Source organism: Convolutriloba macropyga, chromosome 5 (assembly GCF_964194025.1).
Source record: "Convolutriloba macropyga chromosome 5, txConMacr16.3, whole genome shotgun sequence".
Classification (NCBI taxonomy): Eukaryota; Metazoa; Xenacoelomorpha; order Acoela; family Convolutidae; genus Convolutriloba; species Convolutriloba macropyga.
Genome location: NC_134472.1, coordinates 15,171,682 through 15,197,762, shown reverse-complemented (window position 1 = coordinate 15,197,762; position 26,081 = coordinate 15,171,682). Strand labels below are relative to the sequence as shown.

General features: G+C 39.6%; 2 protein-coding genes across 5 annotated transcripts in view; both read left to right on the top strand.

Annotated features, from left to right (window-relative positions):
• Nucleotides 1-26,081, top strand: part of LOC142339159 (L-asparaginase-like) — a 32,221-nt gene that overhangs the window by 374 nt on the left and 5,766 nt on the right. The window contains exons 1-9 of one of the 4 annotated variants that reach the window (XM_075388946.1): nt 303-509; nt 4,953-5,146; nt 5,530-5,907; nt 7,731-7,875; nt 14,365-14,495; nt 14,894-15,139; nt 20,854-21,059; nt 21,873-21,923; nt 22,780-23,008. In XM_075388946.1, coding sequence (XP_075245061.1) covers nt 463-509; nt 4,953-5,146; nt 5,530-5,907; nt 7,731-7,875; nt 14,365-14,495; nt 14,894-15,139; nt 20,854-21,059; nt 21,873-21,923; nt 22,780-23,008 — 1,627 coding nt within the window. In that variant the 5' untranslated portion in view covers nt 303-462. Of the gene's footprint in view, nt 1-302; nt 510-4,100; nt 5,147-5,529; nt 5,908-7,730; nt 7,876-14,364; nt 14,496-14,893; nt 15,140-20,853; nt 21,060-21,872; nt 21,924-22,779; nt 23,009-26,081 lie in introns of those variants that run through there. The other 3 variants (XM_075388945.1, XM_075388944.1, XM_075388947.1) reach the window with 3 other exon arrangements.
• LOC142339158 (transitional endoplasmic reticulum ATPase-like) overlaps nt 25,457-26,081 on the top strand; it is a 622,037-nt gene continuing 621,412 nt past the window's right edge. The window contains exon 1 of the mRNA XM_075388943.1: nt 25,457-25,473. The gene's annotated coding sequence lies outside the window, so the exon portion shown is untranslated. The remainder of the gene's footprint in view (nt 25,474-26,081) is intronic.

Sequence of the window (26,081 nt, the reverse complement as noted above, 5' to 3'; positions counted from 1 at the left end):
CGCTGAGCAATAGAACTGGCAATACGTTTTAATCAATTATCTTTGTAAAAAGTATATGCCTTACTGTTACAACGCATGTGCATAAACTGGTGCCTTTTCTTTTCACCCTGCATTCAATTCCTGGCAGAGATATAGGTAAGCGCAGTACAAAAGGGGTATACGTAGTCTTGTAGTAAGCAGGGGTAAAAACAGTGATGGTGCAATCTACAGTTGATTTTTGTTACGGCCGTCTACTATTTTAAATTGCCATCGCAATTGCAGCTTTTTTGTAACGTGTAAGGCATTTTCTATGTTTAACGTGCTTTAATTTTTTCTTTCCCATTGAAAGGAAAAGCAAATATGCATCGATTATTTTGAACACTAGATACTTGGATGCTGACTTCATGATAAAAAGCACGCCTGTGTCGATTATCCTTGCTTTCCGTTCAATTTTGAACTCGTTAAATTTATACAACTTTATTAATGCCTCATTGGCGCTCTCACAAACCCGACTTGCTGAGAGCTGGAAGGTAAGAGATATTGCGGAAAGATATTTGTGGCAATCATTAGTAGTTTATTGACGAATTGGTCATTTTAGCACTTCAGCCCTCCATTTCTTTGCTTCAGTCTCCTCCCACAACTTTTCGCGATACTATTTAAACCCCTGTTTTCCTATATAAATTAGCTAGCCCATTTAGTTCACCTAATTGGTGTCAGTAAGCAATTGTTTGTTGGTGCCCTAAACTTTCGAGTTAAATTTTTGTTTGACCGTGTGTTATCAGGTTCGACCGTGTGTTTTGTTTGACCGTGTTTTTGTTTGACCGTGTTTTTGTTTGACCGTGTTTAAAATTAAGCAATTGCTGAATATGCTAAATAAAGTCTTTTCTCTCTCTCAGGGAAGGAATTATTTCTATTCTAGAGTGGACTTTTTTACTACTCCCGCCAAATATTGATGTGAACAACATATGAGCACTTAGGGAGTAAACTATCTTTGAAAAATAACACGAAATGCAGGCGAAACTCAAAATTAAAATTTGCGACTAAACGGCATCGAAGCCGTTAAAATTATAATCTATTATGTAATACACTAATAACACTAAATTTAATCAATTGCATAATTTTTAAACTACAACGTTATGTTTGACTTGTTATTGATGTGATATTGTGACAAGACAGTAAAAAGGAATCTTAAAAATTTGAAAACGTTCAAAAGTCAAATAAAAATTAAGAATGCTTGTAGTTTCACAGCCAAAAAACCATTTTGGAGATAAATTCCAATCATGACGTCATTCTAAATTAATTGAAGAAGGGTGCGACCTCTCTTTGCTTAGAGTACGCTACAAGGTGACAAATAAGATAAAAATGTGCAAAGCTCAAACTATTTTTTTTCCGAAACAATTTTTTTTCAACAGGCAGTACAACCATAAGCTTTCAACTATCAAATACTAAATAGGTTAACTTGCGACAGCCCTGGAAGCCAGTTCGGCCTGTTAATATTGAGAGTGCGAAATAAATACGAATACCGGCAAAAGTCAAAATTTCATACGATTTTACGCAATGTGTTGAAGTCAAAAAACCTAAAGCTTCTTACTGATTTATAATATATATTAATTTGTCCTCATTTGCCCTTAATTTTGATCTATCAACACTTTATTTCGGATTTGAAATCATTGCGGTCTGTATTTACCATAAAAAACCCAAAGGTCAATGATAATCATTCATTTATAGTTTTTGAAAAAAAATATTCAAAGTCATGAAAATCATGAGCTCTCTGTTATCTGTTTTTTATCTGTAGGAACACACCGATACCTTTCATTATCTAGAATGTCACACGACTACAAAAAAAACCAATTACAAACCGGAATGTTTTTGGAATAGAAAAGTTCACGATTGAACGAAGACTAGCCCTGCTTTTGCTTTGCGTCCAAAAAACATAATTCTTCCAAATGTTAGCGAAAATTCTAAATTCACAAATGTTAATATATCAAAAGTAAATGATCAAGATTGGATAAATAACGAGTTATCAGCAGAAATCATTACGTATCATCTAAAAGCATTAGTTAGTTCCACTTATTGCTCCTTAGATAGCAAATTAGGCCTCCGAAGAATTAGACTCGGTCATGAGACTAAAAAAAGAACAACAATTGCAGGCAAAATTGAAGAATTTTTTTAAGTTTCGCCAAACTTTTTATCGCAGCCATAAAAACTATGAGCTTTGCTTAGTAAACCATGTTTAATCATTGGGTCTCATTAGAACATAAAAGACTATCTCTCTTTATTTGAACCCCTGAATGACAACAGGCTATTCGGTAACAGGAATAATTAAAATGCAGATGCAGATTTTAAAAAGGTCTTTACCAAACCACAATCCGAATCATTTTCAACTCGACGGTGAACGATGAGAACAAAAGTGGCCTTCACAGCGAGGTTATTAAAAAATTCAATTGTTCCAATTATTTGCGTAATAGTTTTTGGGAAACGAAAATCTTAGTATATCAAAAAAACTTATATTTTTAGGGGATCTCCGTTTGTGCCCCCCTTTGAGAGCATTTCGTACGGCGTTAGTCGGTTATGGTATATTTATGAGCTATTTTAAGATTTTTCAAGCAATAAAGTGGAAGGCAAACTATTGAGCAGTAATAATGTAGAAAGCATTGAAAGTCTGAGATTCAGCTGCATTTTTGCTACCCGAAAACAACCGATGAAATTTTGTCAACACGAGTTTAAATCAATGCGATGAAGATTAACGGTCACGCCGGTTGAAAACAGCCAGCCAGTCTAACTGCATCGACTAAATATAGATCTATTGAAGCTCTCTTAACAGATAGCAGAGTTACAAAACTCCTTCAAAGAGGAACGAGGTAACAACACATTCAAAGTAAGTACTAATTTCATCAGAAACGTTGGAAAAAAGATGGGATGATTTACAGCCTAATTTGATTCAAATTTTAAAGGTATCTCTGTTTGTGTCCCCTATCTCGCTGGGCGCATATTATTTGCAACACCCAGGCTCATGTGTATAATGTTTACAATGATTTACTTTGTAATGGCACGTGCTTTTAACTGGGGATGCGTAACGTGATGGGGAACAACCGGAAAAGATCGAGTTTTTGATAAATATCTTTTTAAATTAGCAAAAGGCCGCTGAATTACTACTTCCAGAATACTTTCATAGGAATCGGAGGCGCGATTAGCCTTCATCTGTGTAAACGAAGATTGTTTCAGAAGTTTCCTTGTGTGCACTATGCCTCTATTTGGCCAAAGTGGGCTAAAGAATGATACCTGGTGCCATATATCATGAAAAGATACAAAACAATTAGGAATTTTAAATTTCTAGCCAAAGTTATAGTCCAAAAGAGTCAGTTCAAACAGTTCAGCAACTTTCTGTAATTTTTCAACGTAAAACCAAAAAAACACTACCGTTAACAATTTAATCATTTTTTGAGCAAAACTGATCAAATTATCAGCAAAAATAACAAGAAATTTGAACAAATTAATGGAAGTGAGGCTAACGTTCACAAAAATTCAAACCTTAACTCCTCGGAAAAAGGCAAATAAAAAATCTTTTAGTAATTCTGCGCGTGACACGCTTTATAATGATACCACTCTCGACTCTGTACAACGAATATGGCGATCTGCGAAAATTGACTGAACAAAAAAAATCAGCTGAGCACGTAGTTCCTCCCACACTAAAGTGGGTCGGAACAATTGGAGGACATAAAACGCAATGGAGATTTCAACGGTAAAGGGTCCAAAAATTGTCAGAAATATCTCGGGGCTTTCTGATTTGGAATTTTTCCCAATTGGTATTATTTTTCAGAACTTACTAATTATGCTCATCGATATTTATTTCGTGAAAAAAATAATTTCCTTTCAAGTTTTTAAAATTGATTTGTTTCTCAGTAAATTTTTACATTAGGAGTGTCTGCTGTTTTACAAATTGGGACATGAATGAATCAAGTTATAACTTATTGCCTTGTTATGTGTTTGATCAATTAGGTTTTCTTTGACTCTTAGTTGATGTTTCTCTCATCCATTTAGTGTATACTGGTGCATTTGATCGAAAGTCAGCAAAATTACTTACTCTACTCCACTTTGTTGTTAGTTTGGGGTTTGTGGCGTTTAATTGTGGTGATGTCTCCAATAGAAAATATGTTTCGAATTTTCGCTATTTAGCGGAGTGTGTAAAAAATGCTCAAAAATCTTGCTTAAAAATCGTGTTTTGTTTTCTGTCTGGTCACGTTTCAAAATGGCTTTTAGGATCGGTAAACAGCTTCAGTTTAATGTTTGTTCACGTGTTTGTACTACTTCTGTTCATAACTATTTAGGTTGTTCACGTTGTAAGTGTCTGCAATCTGCCGGCTTATTACCGACGATTGTTAAATACTAGATTATTGTTAAGTGGAAAAATAGCTTTTGTCGATTGCTAAAATTTGAGTAAATCGAGTGAAAATTGCGTCAACCGCATTTTATCTTCAAGCGACTTGGTTCAGTTAACTAATTCGGACGAATTTGAAGCAATATGCGGCCAGTAAAATTACTTCAAATTATTTGTATAATCACAGTTTTCAGCGTAGTCAACTGACATTTTTCCAGCCAATCGGATATAACTAGTAGTTAGAAAACTACTAGTTATACTCGTGATTATATAAATTAGACTCGTGATTATGTAATTTTGTAGTATAAGTTATATTTCACCGCAGACTATTGTAGTTAGTCTTTCATTTTAATATTCCTTTTTAATAACCGAAAAAGGTCATTCAATAAAAGTTCACCATTAAATTTTGCTTTATCTCAGTTGAAGATAATATAATAATAACTTTTTAGCGGGACTTTTATGGTTATTATATTGCTTTTATATTACCTCTGTTGCAATTTGGTAATTTAATGGCCTTAATCATGAATGCACCACCATCTAAAAAACGACCGTATCCTTTTAACCACAAAAATAATTGCTCCGCTGAATATTACAGCGAGCCTTCGAATCGCCTCCACGTCAATATCAAAGATTCCCAGGATGCCTCGTCAAGTGCGGAGATGCAGCAACGTCTGTATGACCTGGAGATTGACGAGGAGCTGCAGAGTCCCTCGTTCAGAGATCCGATTCACACGAGGATTCTCGTCATATACACTGGAGGCACCATTGGCATGTGCGAGGAACGTAGAGGTTAGCAGGTTTCTGCTTACGGGGCACTTTTTTGCTTCTGAGAACCGCCATAGCTTTCAATAATGTGATTTTAATGATTTTTTGGACAAGGAAGTTTATTACGACGTGCAACTCGACACAAGTTTAACATCTGCCCAAACTTAATATAGTTGCTCAAATATCGAAAGGATCATTTTTGGTGTTTTCTACGAAGGTGATCTCAGCTGAATGTTTTTAAGCCTTGTAGACAAGTTAAATATAAGACAACAGCTTTAGTTGAATCATTCAAGCTTGATTTCAACTTTTAAGTATCTCGAGTTTTAATGTACCCGACGTTTTAATTCTTATTTTTGCTGATTAGTTGCACAATTTTTATGTAAAAATCGACCTTAGCAATTTTTTAGGCATGGGCCTGGTTCCAAAACCCAACTTCCTGGGTAAAACTATATCGGAGCTTCCAATGATCCATGACAAAGGGTACGCGTCGCTGCGATCGATTGTAAGCCCGCCCCTTTTGACAACTCAAAGTACAGGCTACCCCACTATGGGAAGTGGAACCCTGTTCGTGATGCCCGAATCCCAGCAAGGGACTAGAGTTGAGTTTGAGATCCTGGAGTACATGCCACTTCTGGACTCGAGCAACATGACTCACGAGAATTGGTGCCAAATGGCGAGGGATATTCGCAAATATTATGATAAGTTTGACGGATTCGTCATCTTGCACGGAACCGATACGATGGCCTACACTGCATCAGCTTTGTCTATGATGTGCAATCACTTAGGTGAGAGTTATACGATCATTCAATATATCAAAAAAATATTTTGAGTGAAAATTTTTCTATTTTTTGTACCTTTCTCGAGCAGACAAATTTTTCTTCATAATCAGAAGATGAGGTAAATTGTAAAAAAAAATTTGCTCAGGCTTTTTGATCGACGTTCTTTTATTCCGCAAACTAGTGCTCAAGTTGTACCTATTTTAGACAACATTGCCTTCTCGATATCAGAAAGGCAATCCTTAGCATCAATAGTAGTTAGATCTTATCACAATTCAGAGGTTTCTCAGCTTTTTTACATCAAAACCTAAAAAGTTTAACCATGTGACATTTATAACTGAACGAAAAGTTATTAGTTGATAGTTCCCATGCTACAAACTGTCTGTAGCTCTATCCAGGTTCTCCGGTTTCGCTTGATTTTTGTATGGCCGCGAAGAGTTAACGAGGGAATCATTACAACAATTTGTAAAAAAAGAATTTCAGAACTTTATAGGTCTTAGTTTTTATTTGTTTTGAAAATGCCGGTTTCTGACAAGCTGTCAGCTAGGTCTAGTTTTTTTGTTCGTCTTCTTTGTACTAAAGGTAATTGCTGTTTCATTGCTTATCCTTTTGTCATCCCACCAAAATGCACGATCAGGCTAAAAGTTCAAGCAAAATCGATGTGTGTAGACCATTTGTTGCATTTTGGCATATCTAAAAACGACGTCAATTTTTTCCGGTGTTTTTCTGCCATTCATAGTTTTCTCAATCCCAATTGTCGCCTGATAGATCTATGGCAGTTTTCTTATGGCAATCTGGATCTTTTCCGTTTGTGCCCCCTTCCAGCTTAGTGGGCGCATATTATTTGCACCCCCAGACGCACGTGCCACATTTTTACAAAGATTTACTAAGTAGTGGCACGTGCTCTATAACGGGGGGGGGGGGGGGGGGGCACAAACGGAAAAGATCCGACAAACTTCAAAAAGCAATATTAATTTAAATTTTTAATTCAAAAAGCATTTTTTTTCGTCTGACCTATTTGACTTTTCATCCTCAAAAAGGGGATGAATAGGTAACGCCGCCCGGAGGGCATTAAGGGCTCTTAGATCCTAACGCCTTACCAGTCTCTAAGAAGCCATTAGCCAAAACCGTTTTGAGGGGAAAAGTTCTTGGTGTGAAGGGCAGTTCTTAAATCTAATTGTTTGACCACACTCAGTCCACCATCCACACTCACCCCCCACAACTAAACACAATCCCGGTCCTCGCTGCTTCACCTGGCAGTTAGGACCCCCCTTTTGTCAAGCCTTACCAACCCTACGAAATCGCTTGACCCCCCCCCCCCCCCCACACACACTCCACTCCCCCCTCCCCTCCCTCCCCCCCCCCCCCCCCCCCCCAACGCTAGCATCTCTGGACCCCAGCTGGGTACTACCAAAACCAACCGTTTAATTTAATTTTGTATTGGGAGAAAAAATCTTGAATCCTTAACTGCTCGTGATACAAATGATTTTAAAACTTTTATGCAGGGCACGTTGGATTTATTTTATCCCCAAAAACGCGATCCGATATCCAATAAATAACACTATGTAGTTTGAAAATTTCATTTTTTTGTAGATCAAGTTTCTGTAAGCTTTAAAATTGCGTCAGTTAAATTGTCAGAACAGTTCTGTTGCTGCAGTGGAGTGCTTTCATGCTCCAGCCAGACAAATTTATTCAGCAGCTTTTTTGTGCAACGCAATAGAGCTGTTTTCTGTTGCAGGGGACTTTGACATTTTGGCATTGGTTTAACCTTGATTTGACATCGCGGTTACCCTTTTGTTGGAGTTGTATTGTATTGAATGGATTTGTTTAAGGAAAGCCCATAGTGCTGACTGGGTCGCAAGTGCCCATTTTTGAGCACAGGAGTGATGCGAGGGAGAATCTGATGGGGGCTCTGTTCTGTGCAGGCAACTACTCCATCCCAGAAGTGTCTCTATTCTTCAAAAACAAACTATACAGGTTACAATGTACCTTAATCACAAGGAATCCTCATATGCATGACAAAACAATACCAGTAATGCAATGTCTTCCATTGAACAGACGCAATTTATCTGACAGACTTTTTCATTGTTAAACGTAAGAATTATTCAAGAGTAAGTGACAACTAACAAACTACAAAATCAGGCTGATCACGAGGACTATAATTCAACATTGAAAATCGACTGTGTGGGATTTCAAAATGAGCCCCAAATGACAATTTGATTTTTTCATTATTTGAAGTGATGAGAATTTAGTGATTTACTAAGATTCAATAAAGGTATATTTAACTAGGGAATTTAAAAATTTGCACGGAAAAAAGAATTCAAGGGTAATAAGCCTTTCAAAATTTTGCACGTAGTTTGAATACGTTTTATGAAGTTATCAATTGAATAAATCTCCAATTTAGACGAAACTAATCAAAATATAACTCTATGACAATCAAATTTTGACAAATACCTCTGCAAAGCAAAAAAATTTTCTTAAAATAACTTTTTGAATCAAATTATTTTTCAAAAATTATTGGATTGGTTTACAATCCTGTTCTTGTTCTTGTTCTTGGGCGAGTCCGCTGTGGCTGTGCGGAGGGCTCGAAGAGCCCTGTGTCCTTCGCGAAATTGACGACGCTGGTTAGGTTTTCGAAGGGTTCAGTCAGGTCGATTCGATTGTCGATTCTTTGATGTTTCCATTTTTCGCATCTTGTAAGGAAGTGTAGTGCGGTTTCCTCCTCCTGGATACAGTGGGTGCACATTGGTGAATCTGACAGTCAGAACCGATGGTTGCACTCCTCTAGTTTTGGCCAGCGATTCAGACGGAGCTTGTAGAATAGATTTTCTTTGCGGGTGGCATCTGTTAGTGACCCTTGGTTTTCTTCCCTGACGCAGAAATTGTAGTAATCTGATTCTTTATTCACCTCCATCAGTTATTCCTCATGATTACGTCTCTCCGTTGAGCAATAGATTGAGTTTTTGATCGTCCCAGGTTCCAATTTTCTCGTACAATTCAGCTGCTTTTGTTCTCTTTTGTTCAATCCATTCTCCAGGGCTGAACTTTTCCTTTTAATTTTAGTCTCGGTCTGTTGTATTGGTTCTCTATTAGTCGTTTCAGATGGTGGGTTTTCGGTATTTCCAGAAATTCTGCGGACTGTTTGGTTGCCTCTTCATCTACGACTGGTTTCATTGATGGTAGCTCTGTCTCTCTTCGTGCGTGTAGACTGTTGGTTTCTGCGATTATTCGGGCCGCTCTGTTGTTACAGGACTCGAGTTTCTTCAGATAGCCCTCAGATACGAAGCATCCCCAGACTTCGCCGCGTACAAGCCTCCAGGACATATGCTTGGTATACGTGTCGGAGGTCTCCAGATTGACTCCCCATGATTTTCCTGCAAAGCACTGTATGATCTATAATCTGCTCTTGATGGTCCTCGTAGCAGTCTCGGTTTGCTTGTTGAAATTACACCGGGGGTCAAATTCAACTCCCAAGATCTTCGGGGCTTTGTGCATTTCACCTCCTCCTGTAGTAGCAGAAGCTTCGGTTGGCACTTGCCCGTTGTCTCCTTCGGGTCCAGCGAAAACACCATGGTTTTCGTTTTTTTTCGGTGCTAATCGCCATCCAGTGTCTTTTTGCCCATTTCTATACTACAGCCATCGCTCCTTGCATCTTCTCGGCACAAACATCGGCTTTCTCTTCACCTTTATGCAGAGAGATGTCTGCATAAATGCCACAGTCAACTTCTGAATGCTGTGTGATCAGATTGGGGAGGCTGCTCGTTCGAAGGACAAACAACAAGGGACAGGGGGGGGGGGGGCTTCCTTGTGGTACCCTTTCCTGGAAAACAACTTTCCGCCTCTTCGTATTCCCTCATCTGACAGCAGCTCTTCTGTCGGCAAGCTTTTCAACCATTGCAGGCACGTTGTGGGTAGACTCATCCGCGACGGTCATGTTGCGTTTCTGTAAGTTGTTGATTGCTTTCTGGGCAATGTTAACCAATGAGTCTATTGTGGCACGCTTTGGGCGGAATACTGACTGCTGTTCTGGGATATTTTCATTCTTATTAGCCCAGTCCAGGAGTTTTGACGCTACCAGTCGTTCAAACAATTTGGAGATACTGGAAAGGAGTGATACAGGGCGGTAACTCTATCTCGCTGGGTGATTTCCTTTTCTTGAGTATGGGGATTATCAGGGCTGTTCTCCATCTCGCCGGTACTCTTCCTTCTCTCCAGGATTTGTTGATTATTTGGAGGAGAGCTATTAAGCCTTCTTCCGGGAGGTTTTTTAGTGCTATCGGATGGACCTCATCCTCTCCTGGACCTTTGAGTTTTGTGTCCCGTAGCGCTTGTCTTATTTCAAAGATGCTGAAGTTCTCGTCCATAGGGCATGTTTTTGGCTGTTTCAACGCTGCTCTTTTCGCTGAGGGCCATTTTTGCTGAGCTCATGGAATTTTGACTCGGCTGGTTTCTGCATAGGACTTGACTGCAAGGTTCGCTTTCTCCACGTCTTTTATGACTTTTATTCCCCTGTTGAGTATTGGCTCGTCGGGCAGACCTGCCTTCTTTCTTTCATCCATATTCCTGAGTACTCCCCATACCTTCGAACTGCTAGTTTTGGGGTTAAGCGTGCTCGCGAAATGCCTCCATGCGTCCCTTTAACCTTTGCTCACGGCTTCAGCAGAGGTTTTCTTTGCTTCACAGTACGCGCGTCTGTTATCCTCTGTCGAGTTCTTCCTCATCTGTCTGAAACTTCGAAGCAGTTCTAGCTTCCTGGCACTCTGGGGACCACCACAGTTTCTTCGATCTTGATGTTGTCAGTAGTGATGCGCGCCTTGCCGCTTTGACAACTATTTAAGTGAACACTTCTGCTTCTTTCTCAAGGCTGATCTTTTTGTCACTGCCAACTTTTTTCTCCTCAAGGGTCGATAGAAACAGCTGCTGGAATTTTTGTTTGTCCATCTCGTTGAAATCGTTGAAATTGTGCCTACGCGGTAGTTTCCGACGTTCCTCTTGTCCAGCGAATTCAATAAAAATCCGTAGGTTCTCTGTCCCTATTTCCTGTGTCACTGTCCACGTGACTTTTTCGAACTTATTTGCGGGGACGAGGGATCCATCGGGAGCGGTTTTGGATTCGCCAGATACCTGAGTGGGTTTGCCATCATTGAGAAAGATCCATTTGTTATGAGCTGCCCAGTCCTCGATCTCTTCTCCCATTATGTCGGGGGGGGGGGCTGCTCTGGCGGTCCCACAGCCCATCGGCAATGGCGTCTCCTGCTATGAGTGCTGCACCTTTGGGCCAGATGTGAACGTAAGGTCTTGCATCCCTGCCATCACCTGTCCTCGCGGGTGGTCGGTAGATGTTCCACAGGTCCAAGCGTTGTTTGGCCCCCAGGTACACCTAAGCTTCAAGGAATTCCAGGGCTGCGTCCTTGGGAAGATTGATGTCGATTATTTCCGACATAATTCCTGGTCTCAGGATAGCTATGCCTCATTGTGGCTGGGCCGTTCCGCTTTGGTGGATTTTGCGCTCTTGCCTGTGACAGTTCCACTTCCGGAGGAGTGACGGAATAGCTGTGTCTTCTTTCAGTTTTGTTTCCTGAATCAGCAGAACATCGATTTCAAGCTCCTCGGCTGTTTTTGCCAGGATTTCCGCTCTGGAGCGCAGGCCGCAGACGTTGGCTTGTAGTATCTTGAGTCTCTTCGGTCGCCTTGGTTTTTTTGCCGGGAGTTTGGTCGATTCGCTCGGGCCGGATGGTGCTGCTATAGTGCTGCCATTTTTTCCTTCGAGTATCTTTGGCAGTCTTGATGGAACCATTGTCTACAATTCTTGCACATCACCGACCACTTTTGTCTGGTGACCTGCTTTTTGCAGATTCCGCATGGGTACGCTCGCGGACCCGGTTTCTGCTCTACGTCGCCTGCCAATATCAACAGGCGCCCCAGATCTGCAGGCTTGAATGGGCGGCTGCGAAAAAACCCGCGTCGCCATCTCGTAAAGGACTGATCGCTTTTGTAGGGATTTGTCAGATCTTTGGTTGACCTGACGTCTCTCGCCGTGCCATTGGCTGAAGGCTCCCCATTTGAGAGACTTACAATCCTGTCCTACCGATGATTGATATTCGCCGTGCCATTGGCTGAAGGCTCCCCATTTGAGAGACTTACAATCCTGTCCTACCGATGATTGATATTCGGCGTGCCATTGGCTGAAGGCTCCCCATTTGAGAGACTTACAATCCTGTCCTACCGATGATTGATATTCGCCGTGCCATTGGCTGAAGGCTCCCCATTTGAGAGACTTACAATCCTGTCCTACCGATGATTGATATTCGCCGTGCCATTGGCTGAAGGCTCCCCATTTGAGAGACTTACAATCCTGTCCTACCGATGATTGATATTCGCTGTGCCATTGGCTGAAAGCTCCCCATTTGACAGACTTAAAATCCTGTCCTACCGATGATTGATATTCGCCTTGCCATTGGCTGAAAGCTCCCCATTTGAGAGACTTACAATCCTGTCCTACCGATGATTGATATTCGCCGTGCCATTGGCTGACGGCTCCCCATTTGAGAGACTTACAATCCTGCCCTACCGATGATTGATATTCGCCGTGCCATTGGCTGAAGGCTCCCCATTTGAGAGACTTACAATCCTGTCCTACCGATGATTGATATTCGCTGTGCCATTGGCTGAAAGCTCCCCATTTGAGAGACTTACAATCCTGTCCTACCGATGATTGATATTCGCCGTGCCATTGGCTGAAGGCTCCCCATTTGAGAGACTTACAATCCTGTCCTACCGATGATTGATATTCGCCGTGCCATTGGCTGAAGGCTCCCCATTTGAGAGACTTACAATCCTGTCCTACCGATGATTGATATTCGGCGTGCCATTGGCTGAAGGCTCCCCAGTTGAGAGACTTACAATCCTGTCCTACCGATGATTGATATTCGCCGTGCCATTGGCTGAAGACTCCCCATTTGAGAGACTTACAATCCTGTCCTACCGATGATTGATATTCGCTGTTCCATTGGCTGAAAGCTCCCCATTTGAGAGACTTACAATCCTGTCCTACCGATGATTGATATTCGCTGTGCCATTGGCTGAAGGCTCCCCATTTGAGAGACTTACAATCCTGTCCTACCGATGATTGATATTCGCCGTGCCATTGGCTGAAGGCTCCCCATTTGAGAGACTTAAAATCCTGTCCTACCGATGATTGATATTCGCCGTGCCATTGGTTGAAGGCTCCCCATTTGAGAGACTTACAACCCTGTCCTACCGATGATTGATATTCGCCGTGCCATTGGCTGAAGGCTCCCCATTTGAGAGACTTACAATCCTGTCCTACCGATGATTGATATTCGCCGTGCCATTGGCTGAAGGCTCCCCATTTGAGAGACTTACAATCCTGTCCTACCGATGATTAATATTCGCCGTGCCATTGGCTGAAGGCTCCCCATTTGAGAGACTTACAATCCTGTCCTAGCGATGATTGATATTCGCTGTGCCATTGGCTGAAGGCTCCCCATTTGAGAGACTTACAATCCTGTCCTACCGATTATTGATATTCGCCGTGCCATTGGCTGAAGGCTCCCCATTTGAGAGACTTACAATCCTGTCCTACCGATGATTGATATTCGCCGTGCCATTGGCTGAAAGCTCCCCATTTGAGAGACTTACAATCCTGTCCTACCGATGATTGATATTTGCCGTGCCATTGGCTGAAGGCTCCCCATTTGAGAGACTTACAATCCTGTCCTACCGATGATTGATATTCTTCGTGCCATTGGCTGAAGGCTCCCCATTTGAGAGACTTCCAATCCTGTCCTACCGATGATTGATTTTCGCCGTGCCATTGGCTGAAGGCTCCCCATTTGAGAGACTTACAATCCTGTCCTACCGATGATTGATATTCGCCGTGCCATTGGCTGAAGGCTCCCCATTTGAGAGACTTACAATCCTGTCCTACCGATGATTGACGAAGTCCAAAGCATTTGTATTGATATTGATTTATGCGAATTCTAAGAGTTAATAATTGCTCTTAGAGAAGCAATTATTGTAAACGTGTGTTTTTTATGCAAAATTTTTTGCTTGACCGTTTTGACTTTTCGAGTGACTTTTACGCCCTGGACTTTTTGGTTTTGTGTGATTTAAAATTCTCTCTCAATCACAATTTCAAGCAGCTGAACTCAATTGGCGTCTATTTGATAGTAAAAGTCAAATGAAAAGTGCGCCGAAACTGGTGCCATTTTTCACTTTAAATCTTAATAGTGGTATATGTTAACCTCTAATGTGGTTATTTGAAGCCCACTATTGAACTTCTTAGTCCCATTTATCCCCCCCCCCCCCCGACTGAAGCAGGCTGCAATTGATTACAGCTCCCACTAGTCGTTCGAGAGCAATTCTTCCGACGTTTAGTCGGTTACGTTTTTATAATGACTTTATTCTCTATTGAGTGTGTTCATAATTGTTTTGTATTAACAGAGGCAACAGAGTGTGCAAAGTGGACTGTAGCTCCTACCACGCCTTCCACTCCCCCAACATGCAGCCACTCGCAGACATAGACATGTATGTCAACATCAGATGGGACATCATATACAGGGATCCGGAACTCAGTCAGTTTTCACATTTTTAGCCCTTTGTAGAATTGTATCCTTTCTCTCCCCCCAGCCTTGAGGGCAGAACCCCACGGGTGCACATGTAATTGTGCTGTTTAAGGCCTCATAATTTCTAAAGGAGGCGTTCGTGCACTATTCTTGATTCAGAAAAATTTAAAGGCGGCGCTGAATTTAAAATTGAAGAAAAGTATTTTGATAATTTTAATAGAAAATTGCGTTTTATAGGGAATGTCTTCCATTTGACTACGCCCAGTGTGGCCCTGACCCGATTAAAGTAACGCTTTGCTGTATACTTCGTGACTTCAAAATATTTTGCTTATGCTTCTTTGTTTAGGAGAGCAAGATTAATATGCCAATTTGATATTCTAAATAGGAAAGTTTATCGTCTATTTCAGAGGAGTTTACAATTCAGGACAAAATGGAGCCCAATGTGACTATCCTCCGATTCTACCCGGGTATGACGGCAGCGTTGATCGAGAACTTCCTTAGACCTCCAGTGAGGGGGGTGGTGTTGCAGACGTTTGGAAGTGGCAATGGACCCGATTCGAGAGAAGATATTCTGAAGGCGTTCAAAAAAGCAACTGAGAGTGGAGTGATGATTATCAATTGTACTCAGTGCTTCAAAGGGGGTGTATCACCAGGTTAGTTAAAAAGAACTATTTCACGCGGCGAATAAGCTCACTGTTTCTTGTTACAATTCATAGAATTCGAATTGTATTGAGTCGCTGTCTTTTTTATGATCTGTTCTCACATTTTCATGATTTAAAGTCAAATTAGAGTAGTGATTTTGGTCACGCCGAAACAGGAAGTGGAGCGAAAAAGCGAGTGGTTTGCGGCGTAAAATATTTTTACTCAAATTTTGAAGTAGAATGAGAAAACGGTGTTTGAACAAAAATTCGCTTTCTCGCTAGTGGTTTTTTGTTCACATGCGGTGTTTTTGCTTTGAATTTTTCAATCAAGGTCTAGTTTTTTTGTTTAGTCAATGAAAATTCTTTGAATTGTAGGTCAGGACCTGTCCTGCTATGTTTTTTTCAGTATGTTTCAGTGGATTAGATTTTGAACCCAAAATCAAAAGCGTAATTTTTAGGGTTGACTTCTTGAGAACTATTTTAATGCGCGCTTTCTTGGGATTGAACCTTGAATTTAATTGAACAAACATAGGTAACCGTTAATGTTTCATTTTTAGCCATTTTGAAAAATTTTTTGAATCGACTTTTAATTGCTCTCGAACGAAGTTTGAACCAATTAATGTAAGCGCGTGTCTTTTATGCAAAATTTTTGCTGGACCATTTTTGAGCTTTTGTCCACTGTCCACCCATTGAAGATTAATTAGGCTGCAACACCCTGAATTAAATAACCCCGACTGTCGTTCGAGAGCAATTCGTCCGACGTTAGTCGGCTTCTGTTTAACAATATGTATATAAGTAATATTCTGTTTCTTATTGAATACTACCGAACGAAGTTTGAAGCAATTATTGTAAACATGTGTCTTTTTGTTTCATGCAAAATTTTTTGCATGACCGTGTTGATTTTTTAGCTAAAACATTCTCTCGCTAGATTGAGCGATTTACGTTGACTTCCTGTCTTCAATGTGGCGATGAACTGGAAAACGACTAGGGCATTAAGTCTCTGGGCACCTCTCTTAAAGCCTAACTAAGTTCTAATGGTTCGGTTAAGCGAAGGTGTGATAAAGAATGCTTGAAAAAGCAGATATTTATGGTTTAAAAGGCAATCTTAGACAGTCCGCTCCACCATTTCTACAATACGTCCACCCAATTTACCCCCCATCTTTGCGCTCAGAGGTTGTCCTAGCTGTGCTTTGCTTCACTATAAACCCAACCCTGCAATGAGTACTACGGTAGTCTGTTACGTCTTCTGCTCAGTTTTTTTTATTGCAGCGCAGCTATGGCTAATAGGAATTTTCATTGATTTTACGAGCCGAAGGTCAGGTCTTTATTTCGCTAATTCCAAAAGTTTTTTTTGCCGAGTAGATCTTGTAGTCTCTTTGCTTTTAGAGTCAACTATGAAAAATATTTAATAGGGCGATTGGTTTCGTTGAGCGGCTGGTTATGAGCCAAATTTCCCCCATTTGTGTTTGATTCTAAATCAATCAGTCTCTCTCTCATGGTCCTCACATTCTTGTCACATTAGGTAGATGTATGGCAGTCGTTTTGTTTCTGAAGATTTGCTCGAGAGCTTTTCAAAATTAAGGCGGGAAGTTTGTTTACTTTTTCCGAGCAGTGTTTGGTTTTCTGTATCGTTTGGCTACTTATTTAAACAAATAAGTCATGATTTTTTTGCCTTTTTAAATTTTTGTTTCATTTAGTTTTTTGGTTCTGAAGAAATTATTTGCACTTATTTTTAAGCGTTAGATATTTAATTGCTCTCAATCGAAGCTTGTAGCAATTATATTAGTTCTGTCGGTCTTTTTTAATGCGAATTTTTGCTTGACCGATTTTCCATCTGACCATTTGACTTTTTGTCCTCAAAATGGGGAGAAACAGGTTGCGCCTAACGAGCATTAAGTGCTCTTAGAGCCTTTTAGCTCAATGGTATCCAAGTATGCGATTCATAGAAACTGTTTTGGAGACTTATACTTATGGTGTGAAGGGCGGTTTTTAGAGATTTACCCCCCACCCCACTGTTGCCCACCCCAATCCCCAATGTTGCCACCCCATCAGCCCACCGGTGCACCCCCTTCCTGCTGCGCTCACTTACGCCCCTTCAATTAAGTTAAAGCTAGCCTCACTTAACCGTGGCTAGGTACTGACGCAGCCAAGCGCTTGCCGGTCGTTTGAGAGCGATACGCCCGATGTTAGTCAGTTGTTTTTCTTTTGTTAAGTTTTTCCATCGTTTTGCTGTTTTTGGCTCTCGTGGCTGTATTAAATTTGTGGTACGATATGGTGCCTGATGATTTCATAGTTAGGACTAGCTGTTCAATGATATTGGAAGACATTAGCGTTTTATAAAATTACTGAGGAGCAAATTTTTCTTGTCAGATTTTCCTGAAAATCTTATACGTCATCTATGTTCCTAGACCACGCCGATACGTCATCTATGTTCCTAGAGCACGCCGTTATGTGGTTAATAACCACCGTCAGCCTCTCAACTATTTCTTAGGTGCTCTCTTTTTTTAAAAAATATGTTTTACTTTTTGATCGCGTTTTTTTTTGAAGGGCGTTATTTAGAAGCTGACCCCCACCCTACCCACATCAGCCCTGTCACTCACCCTTTCCCCCTAATCCGCACCCGTGCACATCGTTCAGGCCGTAAGGGCCCAGTGCTTCCAAAGAACCCCACCGTTGCCCTCCCCCACTGTGCCCCCCGATTAACCCCCCGCTGTGCTCTCCTCACGACCCTTCATTTAGGCTAAAGCTAGCCTCATTAAACGGTAGCTAGGTACTGACGCAGCCGAGCGCTTGCTGGTTGTTTGAGATCAATACGCCCAATGTTAGTCAGTTATGTTTTTGTTTGCGTTCAGGTTTTTCCTTCTTTTTGCTGTGTTTGGCTCTCGTGGCTGTATTAAATTTGTGGTACGATAAGGTGCCTGATGATTTGAGAAAATATCATTTTTTTAATAGTTAGCACTAGGTGTTCAATGATATTAGAAGACATCAGCGTTTTATAAAAAAATACTTAGGAGCAAATTTTGTTTGTCAAGATTTCCTTAAAATATTTTACGTCATCTATGTTTCTAGAGCACGCCTCTATGTAGTTAATAACCTCCGTCAGCCTGCCTCTCAACTATTTCTTAGGTGCCCTCCTTTTTGAAAAAAAAATTGCTCTACTTTTTGATCGCGTTTTTGTTTAACGCAAGTCAAGACTTCGTTTGACCTCTTACTTAACTTTCACTGTATGAACTGAATAGGATTTAGAATGCTCCGCAAATGTTATACTAATATTATACGAAAATGTTTGAAGCCTCGAAGAGGATTCAAAGGAGATGAAAGGAAGAAATAAAGCCCGGGTGCTAAGACTCATGTTCAAAGAATTAGTGAGTTATCAAGGTTATCAAAGATCCTCAGGATTTACTGCTAATTAGTATTAGTATTGAGCTTGCTGTTCTCCAATTTAGAACCAGAAGCAACCATGTTTATTGAATCCAATGGGACTGCAGAAAGAATTTGAACATTTTTAGACCCTTAGAAAAAAAATAAATAACCTTCGTCAATTTCTCTATTGTTTCAATCCCAAAGGCTTCTCTATTGTTTTAATCCCGGTCAGTGGGGTTAATAGCGACTATTTTTCGGCAACCTGCCCAATAAGTAGTAGTAGTAGTAGTAGTAGTAGTAGTAGTAGTAGTAGTAGTAGTAGTAGTAGTAGTAGTAGTAGTAGTAGTAGTAATAGTAGTAGGAGGAGGAGAGTCTTTAGGGTCGGAGCCCTCGGGTGTGGAAACCTTCAGTTTTCGTTTGGCACGAGTTTTTTCATTGGATTGCAGATTCCACAGTTGCATAGAAGTCTCCAAGTGCAGCTGTCGAGTTCGTTGTAGCTTCTGTGGAAATAGTTTTGGTACATCTCTGTCAGAAGTTTCTTCGTCATTGGCTTCTCCGTTGTCCTACTGATGATGTTGAATAGCTTTGCGGCTCTGAAGAAGAAGTTTTCGTCTGATTTATGTAGTCGGTGTTTGGGGAGTTCAAATTCCTGCTTTTGTCTTGTTTCGTTTTCTTTTCGCTTTGGCAGTTTGTCTTCGGGGACGCAGTAATTGCCTTCTAGGTTTGAGAGGAGATCGAGGACATCGTGCATTTCCATGTACATGGTGAGTGGGAGTATTTTCAGTGTTTCGAGTCTTTGATGGTATTCGTCGTTTCCACCGCATATCCACTTTGTTGCCTTTTGCTGTATCTTCTCGATTGATTTCATGTCAGTCTTCGAAGGGTACCAGACTTGGGAGGCGTAAGTAAGTACGGGCACCACGTATCCTATGTAAGCGTTCCGTTTCGTTTCCATTGAGGTTCTGTTCGAAACATTTTGTTTGAATGTGTAGAAGGCTTTCCACGCTTTGGTTGTTCTAAGTTGGCAGTTTGCGCTCCAAGAGAGTTTTCGAGACATTACGACTCCGAGATCTTTTTGGGTGGCAACGGTTTCCAGACTTCCCTCGTCAGGCTCGGCTAGATCCCCTCTGATGAGGAGAGTTTTACTTTTGCTAACATTTTAACCGTAATGTTGTGGTAATAAGTAATTTTAACCGTAATTTTGTGGTAATTTGATTTAAAGCTCTCATCATTTTGACGAGTTACTGCTATATAACGAAGGCTGTGAATAATAAAACACAACGCAACAGTTTAAAATTACTTACGTTTGATATAAAAAAAGAACATATGTTTTTAGCTAATTCATTTGTCTCACCAGCCATTCCAATTGGTAATAGTCTGAACTTACAACATAGAGAATTTAAAAGAGCTAAAAGAACATTTTTGGAAAGAATAAGATTTCAATTGACCGCCGACAGCCTCTCGACGGCTATTATTTAGGCGCTCTCCTTTTTTTAATTGGCTTTACCATTTGATCACGTTTTTCGTTTTACAGAAGTCACGATTTTCACGCTTGACTTCTGACTTACTGCACTCACTGTTGCAACTGAATGGATTTTAAATTCTTTCAAGCATTGAATTACGCAATTTGGGGAATGCTGTTAAAGTCAAAAGAGCAAATGGTCAAAAGAAACGGGATAAACCGATGAAACTCTGTCGTTAACTGATTGAGCATTAGGTTATCCAAGTTCATTAGAGTGTTTGCTAGCTTACATTGGTATTAAGTTCTTTAGCTTTCAGTTTAGAAGCGGAAGTATAGTTTTAGAAACTAACAAACTGCACTACAAATTAGAACACTTTTTGACATTGAAAAAAAAACAGAAAAAATTTGGTCAATTTCTGTCTTCTTTTTTTTTGTTTTCTGTTTGAATCCCGATGTGCATCAAGCGCTTCAACTGCGACTATTTTCCGGCAATCTGCCGTCTATGTCTGAGGGTTCCAAAACTAGGTGATATTATATGTTAAATCTCCACACTTTACATTGAAAATTGTGCAGAAAGTTTTAAGTTCGCTTTAACTAATATAAGGTGAAGTTCCACTTTAAACAGGTAAGCCCCTTTAATTTTACACAATGTTATGATAAATTCTTAACTGTTCGATGCCTTTATTTTTCTTATGTAGAAAACCATTTCATTACTGTTTTCCTGTATCGTCGTTTCTTTTACAAATAAATTATAGCAAAGATGTTGGAACTACATCATATAAGGGTAATAGGACCTGTAGTTTTAGCAGTTTTTTTATCCAATACTACGTAATTTTCTATGTAAGCTTGCCGTGCAGCCTTATGGGTGTTTTCCCTTTAACAGCTTCATTGTTTTCTTCAGACTACGCTGCTGGGGTTGCCCTGAAGACCTCGGGAGTAATTTTTGGCGGCGACATGACCCCAGAGGCAGCACTGACTAAGCTGAGCTATGTACTCGCAAAAGATGAACTCTCCATGGAGGAGAAACGACGTCTGATGAAACTTAACTTGAGGGGCGAGTTAAGTGTGGAAAACGTTGCAAGGGGAGAGATATCTTTGCGCAATAAAGTAAGCTGTGCTACTGTTTCATCTGTGATTTAAACTGCGTTATCATAGTTTCCAAATACCACTGACAGCTTGATTCATTCGAGTAACCGTTTTTCTTGCTTTAACACACGGCTGTTGCTTGAGCTTTAGCATATATTTGGACATTGAAAATATTGGGGTCTTCCCCTTAGTGCCCAGCTTAGTGGTCAGATGCCGTATAGCCATCCCTCAATTGCCGTAAATATAGCTTAAGGGGGCTATAATGGGAAAGCCACACTTTAAACCCAAAGATTGGTCTATGGAAAAAATGGACCACGTCCAATTTTTCTTCAAGTTCTGAAATAATAAAAACATTTTCATATTAAATCGTGGGCGAGAGAATAAAGATAATTGAAGTGAAGTTGAAGTGGTACTTTGAAAAATATCTATTAGGTTCTTGTTAGGGGTGTGAACCATTATTCTGCTGTGAAGTTTAGCTACTCAACATTTAAATTTGATATCATTTTTGCAAAGATTGTATGCAACCCTTATAGTACGTGAACAATTTTGTCCCAACTTTATCTAACAAAGTAGGACTTTAGTAAAAATCACAAATTAATCCGGTATATTCTTGCGAGATCTTCGGGGACCGTCACAAGTTGCTCAATAGGCGATGTTATATCTTGCAAGTTTACTGCTAACTATCACTAGATTCTCTTCATTTTTGTTCATTATTGCATGGTGATTATTTTTGGTCTCCACTAGAGAAAGCACTTTTACACGTTTCGTGTAAATGGCTTCTTAATATATGAACTGTTTTGTCTGTTGTTATCATGGTGTTTGAATTGTTTGTAGCAGCCCCCTTTGGTAAAGTTCATAGCTGACCATTGTGCGGCCAAAGTTAAGGTGAGAGCTGAGGCTTAAAAAACAAACCCAACCCTATCCACCTACTATTCCTCTTTATACATATTTAACCATGAACATTAACTTGGTTACGGGTTATTGTTTGTATTTACTAATAGGTCGAATACGATTTGAAATGGTGTTGAAGCATTTACAATAGAATCAAACTAACGAAACGATTAATAATTATACCGCAGACTTCTTATGTGGTGAAATGCGTTTGACTTGTGGGATCTATTCTGTTTGCCCCCCCCCCCCCCCCCCGCGCGCGCTAAGTGGGCTTATATTTTTACGCCCCCAAGCGTACGTGCTGGGAGGGTGTATATTTTTTACGCCCCCAGGCATTTTTTTCTATAGTAACGTGCTATATAACAACATATAATTTGTAACTGGAGGGCGTAAAAAACGGGGGGACAGAATAGATCCGACTTGTGACGTTATTTAGCTTGTTTGTTGGTTTTGAATGTCCTGGTTTTGTAAGTTTTGCGTTTGTATAGTTTTTATGAGGGCATTTTGGATAGTCATATCTATTCTAATCAGTAATTAACCCCATAAACGTGTTTTGCGTATTGGGAATGTGTCGTAACGGACCATGCTGCTACTGTAAAAGATGAGTTCTCAAACATTTATAAATGTTAAGACGAATCAAAAATAGTTCCAATCAAGTATCAATTTCTGTAGAGATTTTGTTTCCGAATTTCTGGAGCAGTCTTGGAGCTTTAATACTCGGGTTCAGACTTTAGCCAAAATAGAATTAATTAAATATTATTAAAATTGTGGAGGTAATTGAATGTCTCGAATCGCTGACTTCTTAACTTTGTATAAGCGATGAATTAGTAATGTGTTTTGTAATTGTCAGGGTTTCTTGAACAAACTGGCATGTGCCCTTCAATTGACCTCTGCGCCAGAGTTAGTAGAGCTGAACAATGCCATCATGCCGAGTCTGTTGTGTGCGGCTGCAGCTAACAAGGATGGAGGGGAGACACTGAAGACACTGCTGGCGAGTAATGAAGGCAGGAGGAGCATATCTTGTGGTGATTACGACCGAAGGACACCTCTGCATGTGGCATGTTCTTCATCTAATGAACGTTAGTTATTTGGAAATGCACACCCATACTCTCACTGTTGGTTTTCTGCTCTCGTATGATGGCAGTATAGCATACAGTTCTAATCGTAAGAACTTTGCTAACAATTTTTCTGATGTTCTAACCCTTCGAAAATAATGCGAGCTTGGCTTTTGTTTAGTAAATTTTGACCAACTGATATCTTTTACGAGGCAACTAAAGAAGTTTCGTTGAAAAATGTCTCAAAATAGAATTCATTGTTGCATTAAATTCTTCAAATTTAGATGGTTCAAGAAAACGGGGTTTTACAGTTTTGATTTAAGAGCGACGAATCGAAGTCGAGCTAAGCCCCTATTTTCTGTATGATGGCTTTTTTGTCATCGATTGTTTCATTAATTCACTTATTTCCAAAGCTAGTAGGACCAAAATTTTGTCAGGCGGTAGGGTAGCGGATAGGAAAAGATTTTCTCCATTTAGCATTTTCCCGCCAATTTTAATCATTGTAAGTTGTTTGTAAATATCTCAAAACCCAATATTCGAGGGTCAAATTTTCAAATAGACTGTGTTGAGAGCACGATTTTGGTTGTAAAAGTTCGTGGGAAATGCAAAAAGCGAATAAGCTGATCGCAGTATCAACCAACTCGAATGCAAAGAAACTTTTTACTGTATTTTTGCACTTTAGTATTAAATCGTTTAGAGCTCTCAGATTTAAAAAATAGGGTTGCCGAGCTGTTTAGAAGATACTAGCCAGAAACCGAAAATTTTTATTTGAATCGTCTTTCCTCAATAGTATCGCTAACAAACTACTATGTTTCACAGTTGGCGGAAGCAAATTGAACTTAGAAGAAATGCAAGTCTTCATTTTCTGTTTTCTTTCCAATTAACTCAAATTTTGTTTTTAATAGCCGCACAGCGATAGCTGGGGCTATTATTGGCCTTCTCTTGGTTTCTTTTAAAATTCAAAGAACCTGAATTGTATTGGGGCACTGTCTTTTTTTTAAGATCTGTTCACACATTTTCATGATTTTTGAAGTCAAATTGGAGTAGTGATTTTGGTCACGCCGAAACAGGAAATGGAGCGAAAAAGCGAGTGGCTTTGCGGCGTAAAATTTTTTCGCTCTAAATTTAGAGTAGAGTGAGAAAACGGTGTATGAACATAAATTCGCTTTCTCGCTAGAGGTTTTTTGTTCACATGCGGCAATTTCACTTTGATTTTTACTGTTTTTTCGTTTTTTTGGATCGGATTTTTTTCTAAATGGTTTTCCCAATCCATTCATAGTCCGTTGTAAGTCTAGTTTTCTGTTTAGTCTGTGAAAATTTTTTGAATTGTACGTCAGGACTTGTCCTGCTATGTTTTTTATTTCGTCGTCGCGATTTTTGTTACGACCATATGACGTCACAACCACTTCAAATCTGCTTTTTGTTCATTAATTCATGCAATTTCAACTGAAGTGCACGTGTGACGTCTTTTTCTGCTCTTAGTGGAGCGAGTTTTTTGTTCATTTGCGTGATTAAATTTTTGGTCACACTTGACTTACCTCCTTCACAAAAATGACTTCCTCACTTTGAAATTGACTTTTATTTACTTTAATTCAAAGAGATAAGGCCAAATGGGTGTGTGTCACTCTAAATGAAGGTTATTAGAGAGCAGCTGATAGAGGCAGCGAAAACTTATACATATTTTTAATCAAAATATAAAATATCAGACTTCAATGAAAAGACGAATTTTTTTGGTCTGATTTTTACTGTTTTTTTTTGAGACTGCAGATCTACGAAGCTATTCCGGCTATTTTCTGGCTATATGCCAGCTATGTTTCGGTTTTGTTTGCATTTTCATAAGATCTGGCGTACTCCATGCTCAAAATTTAGTTGGAATCGTTTACGCTTTAAAGAAATGCTACATGTAAATTTTTTTATACTCAAAAAGCTTGTAGCATCCATTAGTCCGGATGTCACAATATATGTCTCATATGTCTCATATGTTTGTTTGCATGAATATTCGTGTGGTCACTTATTACTCAACTCACTATTTTGTTAAATTTGTTAAATTGAGTTAAATCACAACTGGCTGTGATTTGTTTCTTGTTTTGTGAATTTTTTTCCTTCATTGGACTTTGTTTGATACCACAAAATATCAAGATGCGTTTTGCAACGTTTTTAAAAACAAACATCATTATGACTGAAATATTTTCTGTCTGTACGAAATCTGTTCGCAGCGCAGTGTTCGTGGAAAAACTTTTTTCGACCCACTCACGGTACTTAGCTTCCTGCTAAAGTTGTTAGTTTGTTTTAGAAATTTTTTGACAGAATTGAGAAGGTTGGATTTAGGAAATTCATGTCAATTCAGTTTGTTACATTCTAAGCTCTTCGTATTTATCTCTAAATTTGACTTTAATAAATTTATTGGCCCGCCATCGATTTATGGTTTTTTGTTTAGTGTATGTTATACTAATTTTAGCCTAATTGTTGTGATAAACTTATTAAATAGAGAGAAATGTCTAGCTAGAAAACGGTCGCTTGCTCAGCGCACTATTGCATTGAACTGAATTCGAATTCACGTTTTGTTTAAACATGGACTATGAAACTATTTTGAACACACTTGATGACGGTATTTCGCCTGCCGTAAAAGACTTATTTCGCAAAATCTGTGTAGATTTTGAGAAGAAGAAAGATCAAATCATTGACTTACAGAACGAAGTCCAGTACTTGAAACAAAAAACTAATGAAATTGAACGTCACCAATCAAAAGATTGTATCATATTCAGAAATTTACCTCTTGTTTCGAACAAAACAGTTACCGATGATGTTATTTACTTTGTCAATCGAGTGTTGGGGATCAACATGGCAGTGAAGGATCTGGTTGGATGTCACGAACTGGCGCAGATCAAAGACCATTCTCGACCTCCACCCATTATAGCTAAGTTCAATAATTTTGATTTGAAAACAAGAATTTGGGGAAGGAAAAAATTGCTGCGAAATTTTTTGAATCCCTTTAATCAAAATTCTGTTTTTATGGACGAACGGTTAACTAAGGTAGATAAAGAACTCTATGAGTATGCGAAGGATCAAGGTTTCAGAGTTTTATCCAAAAATTCTA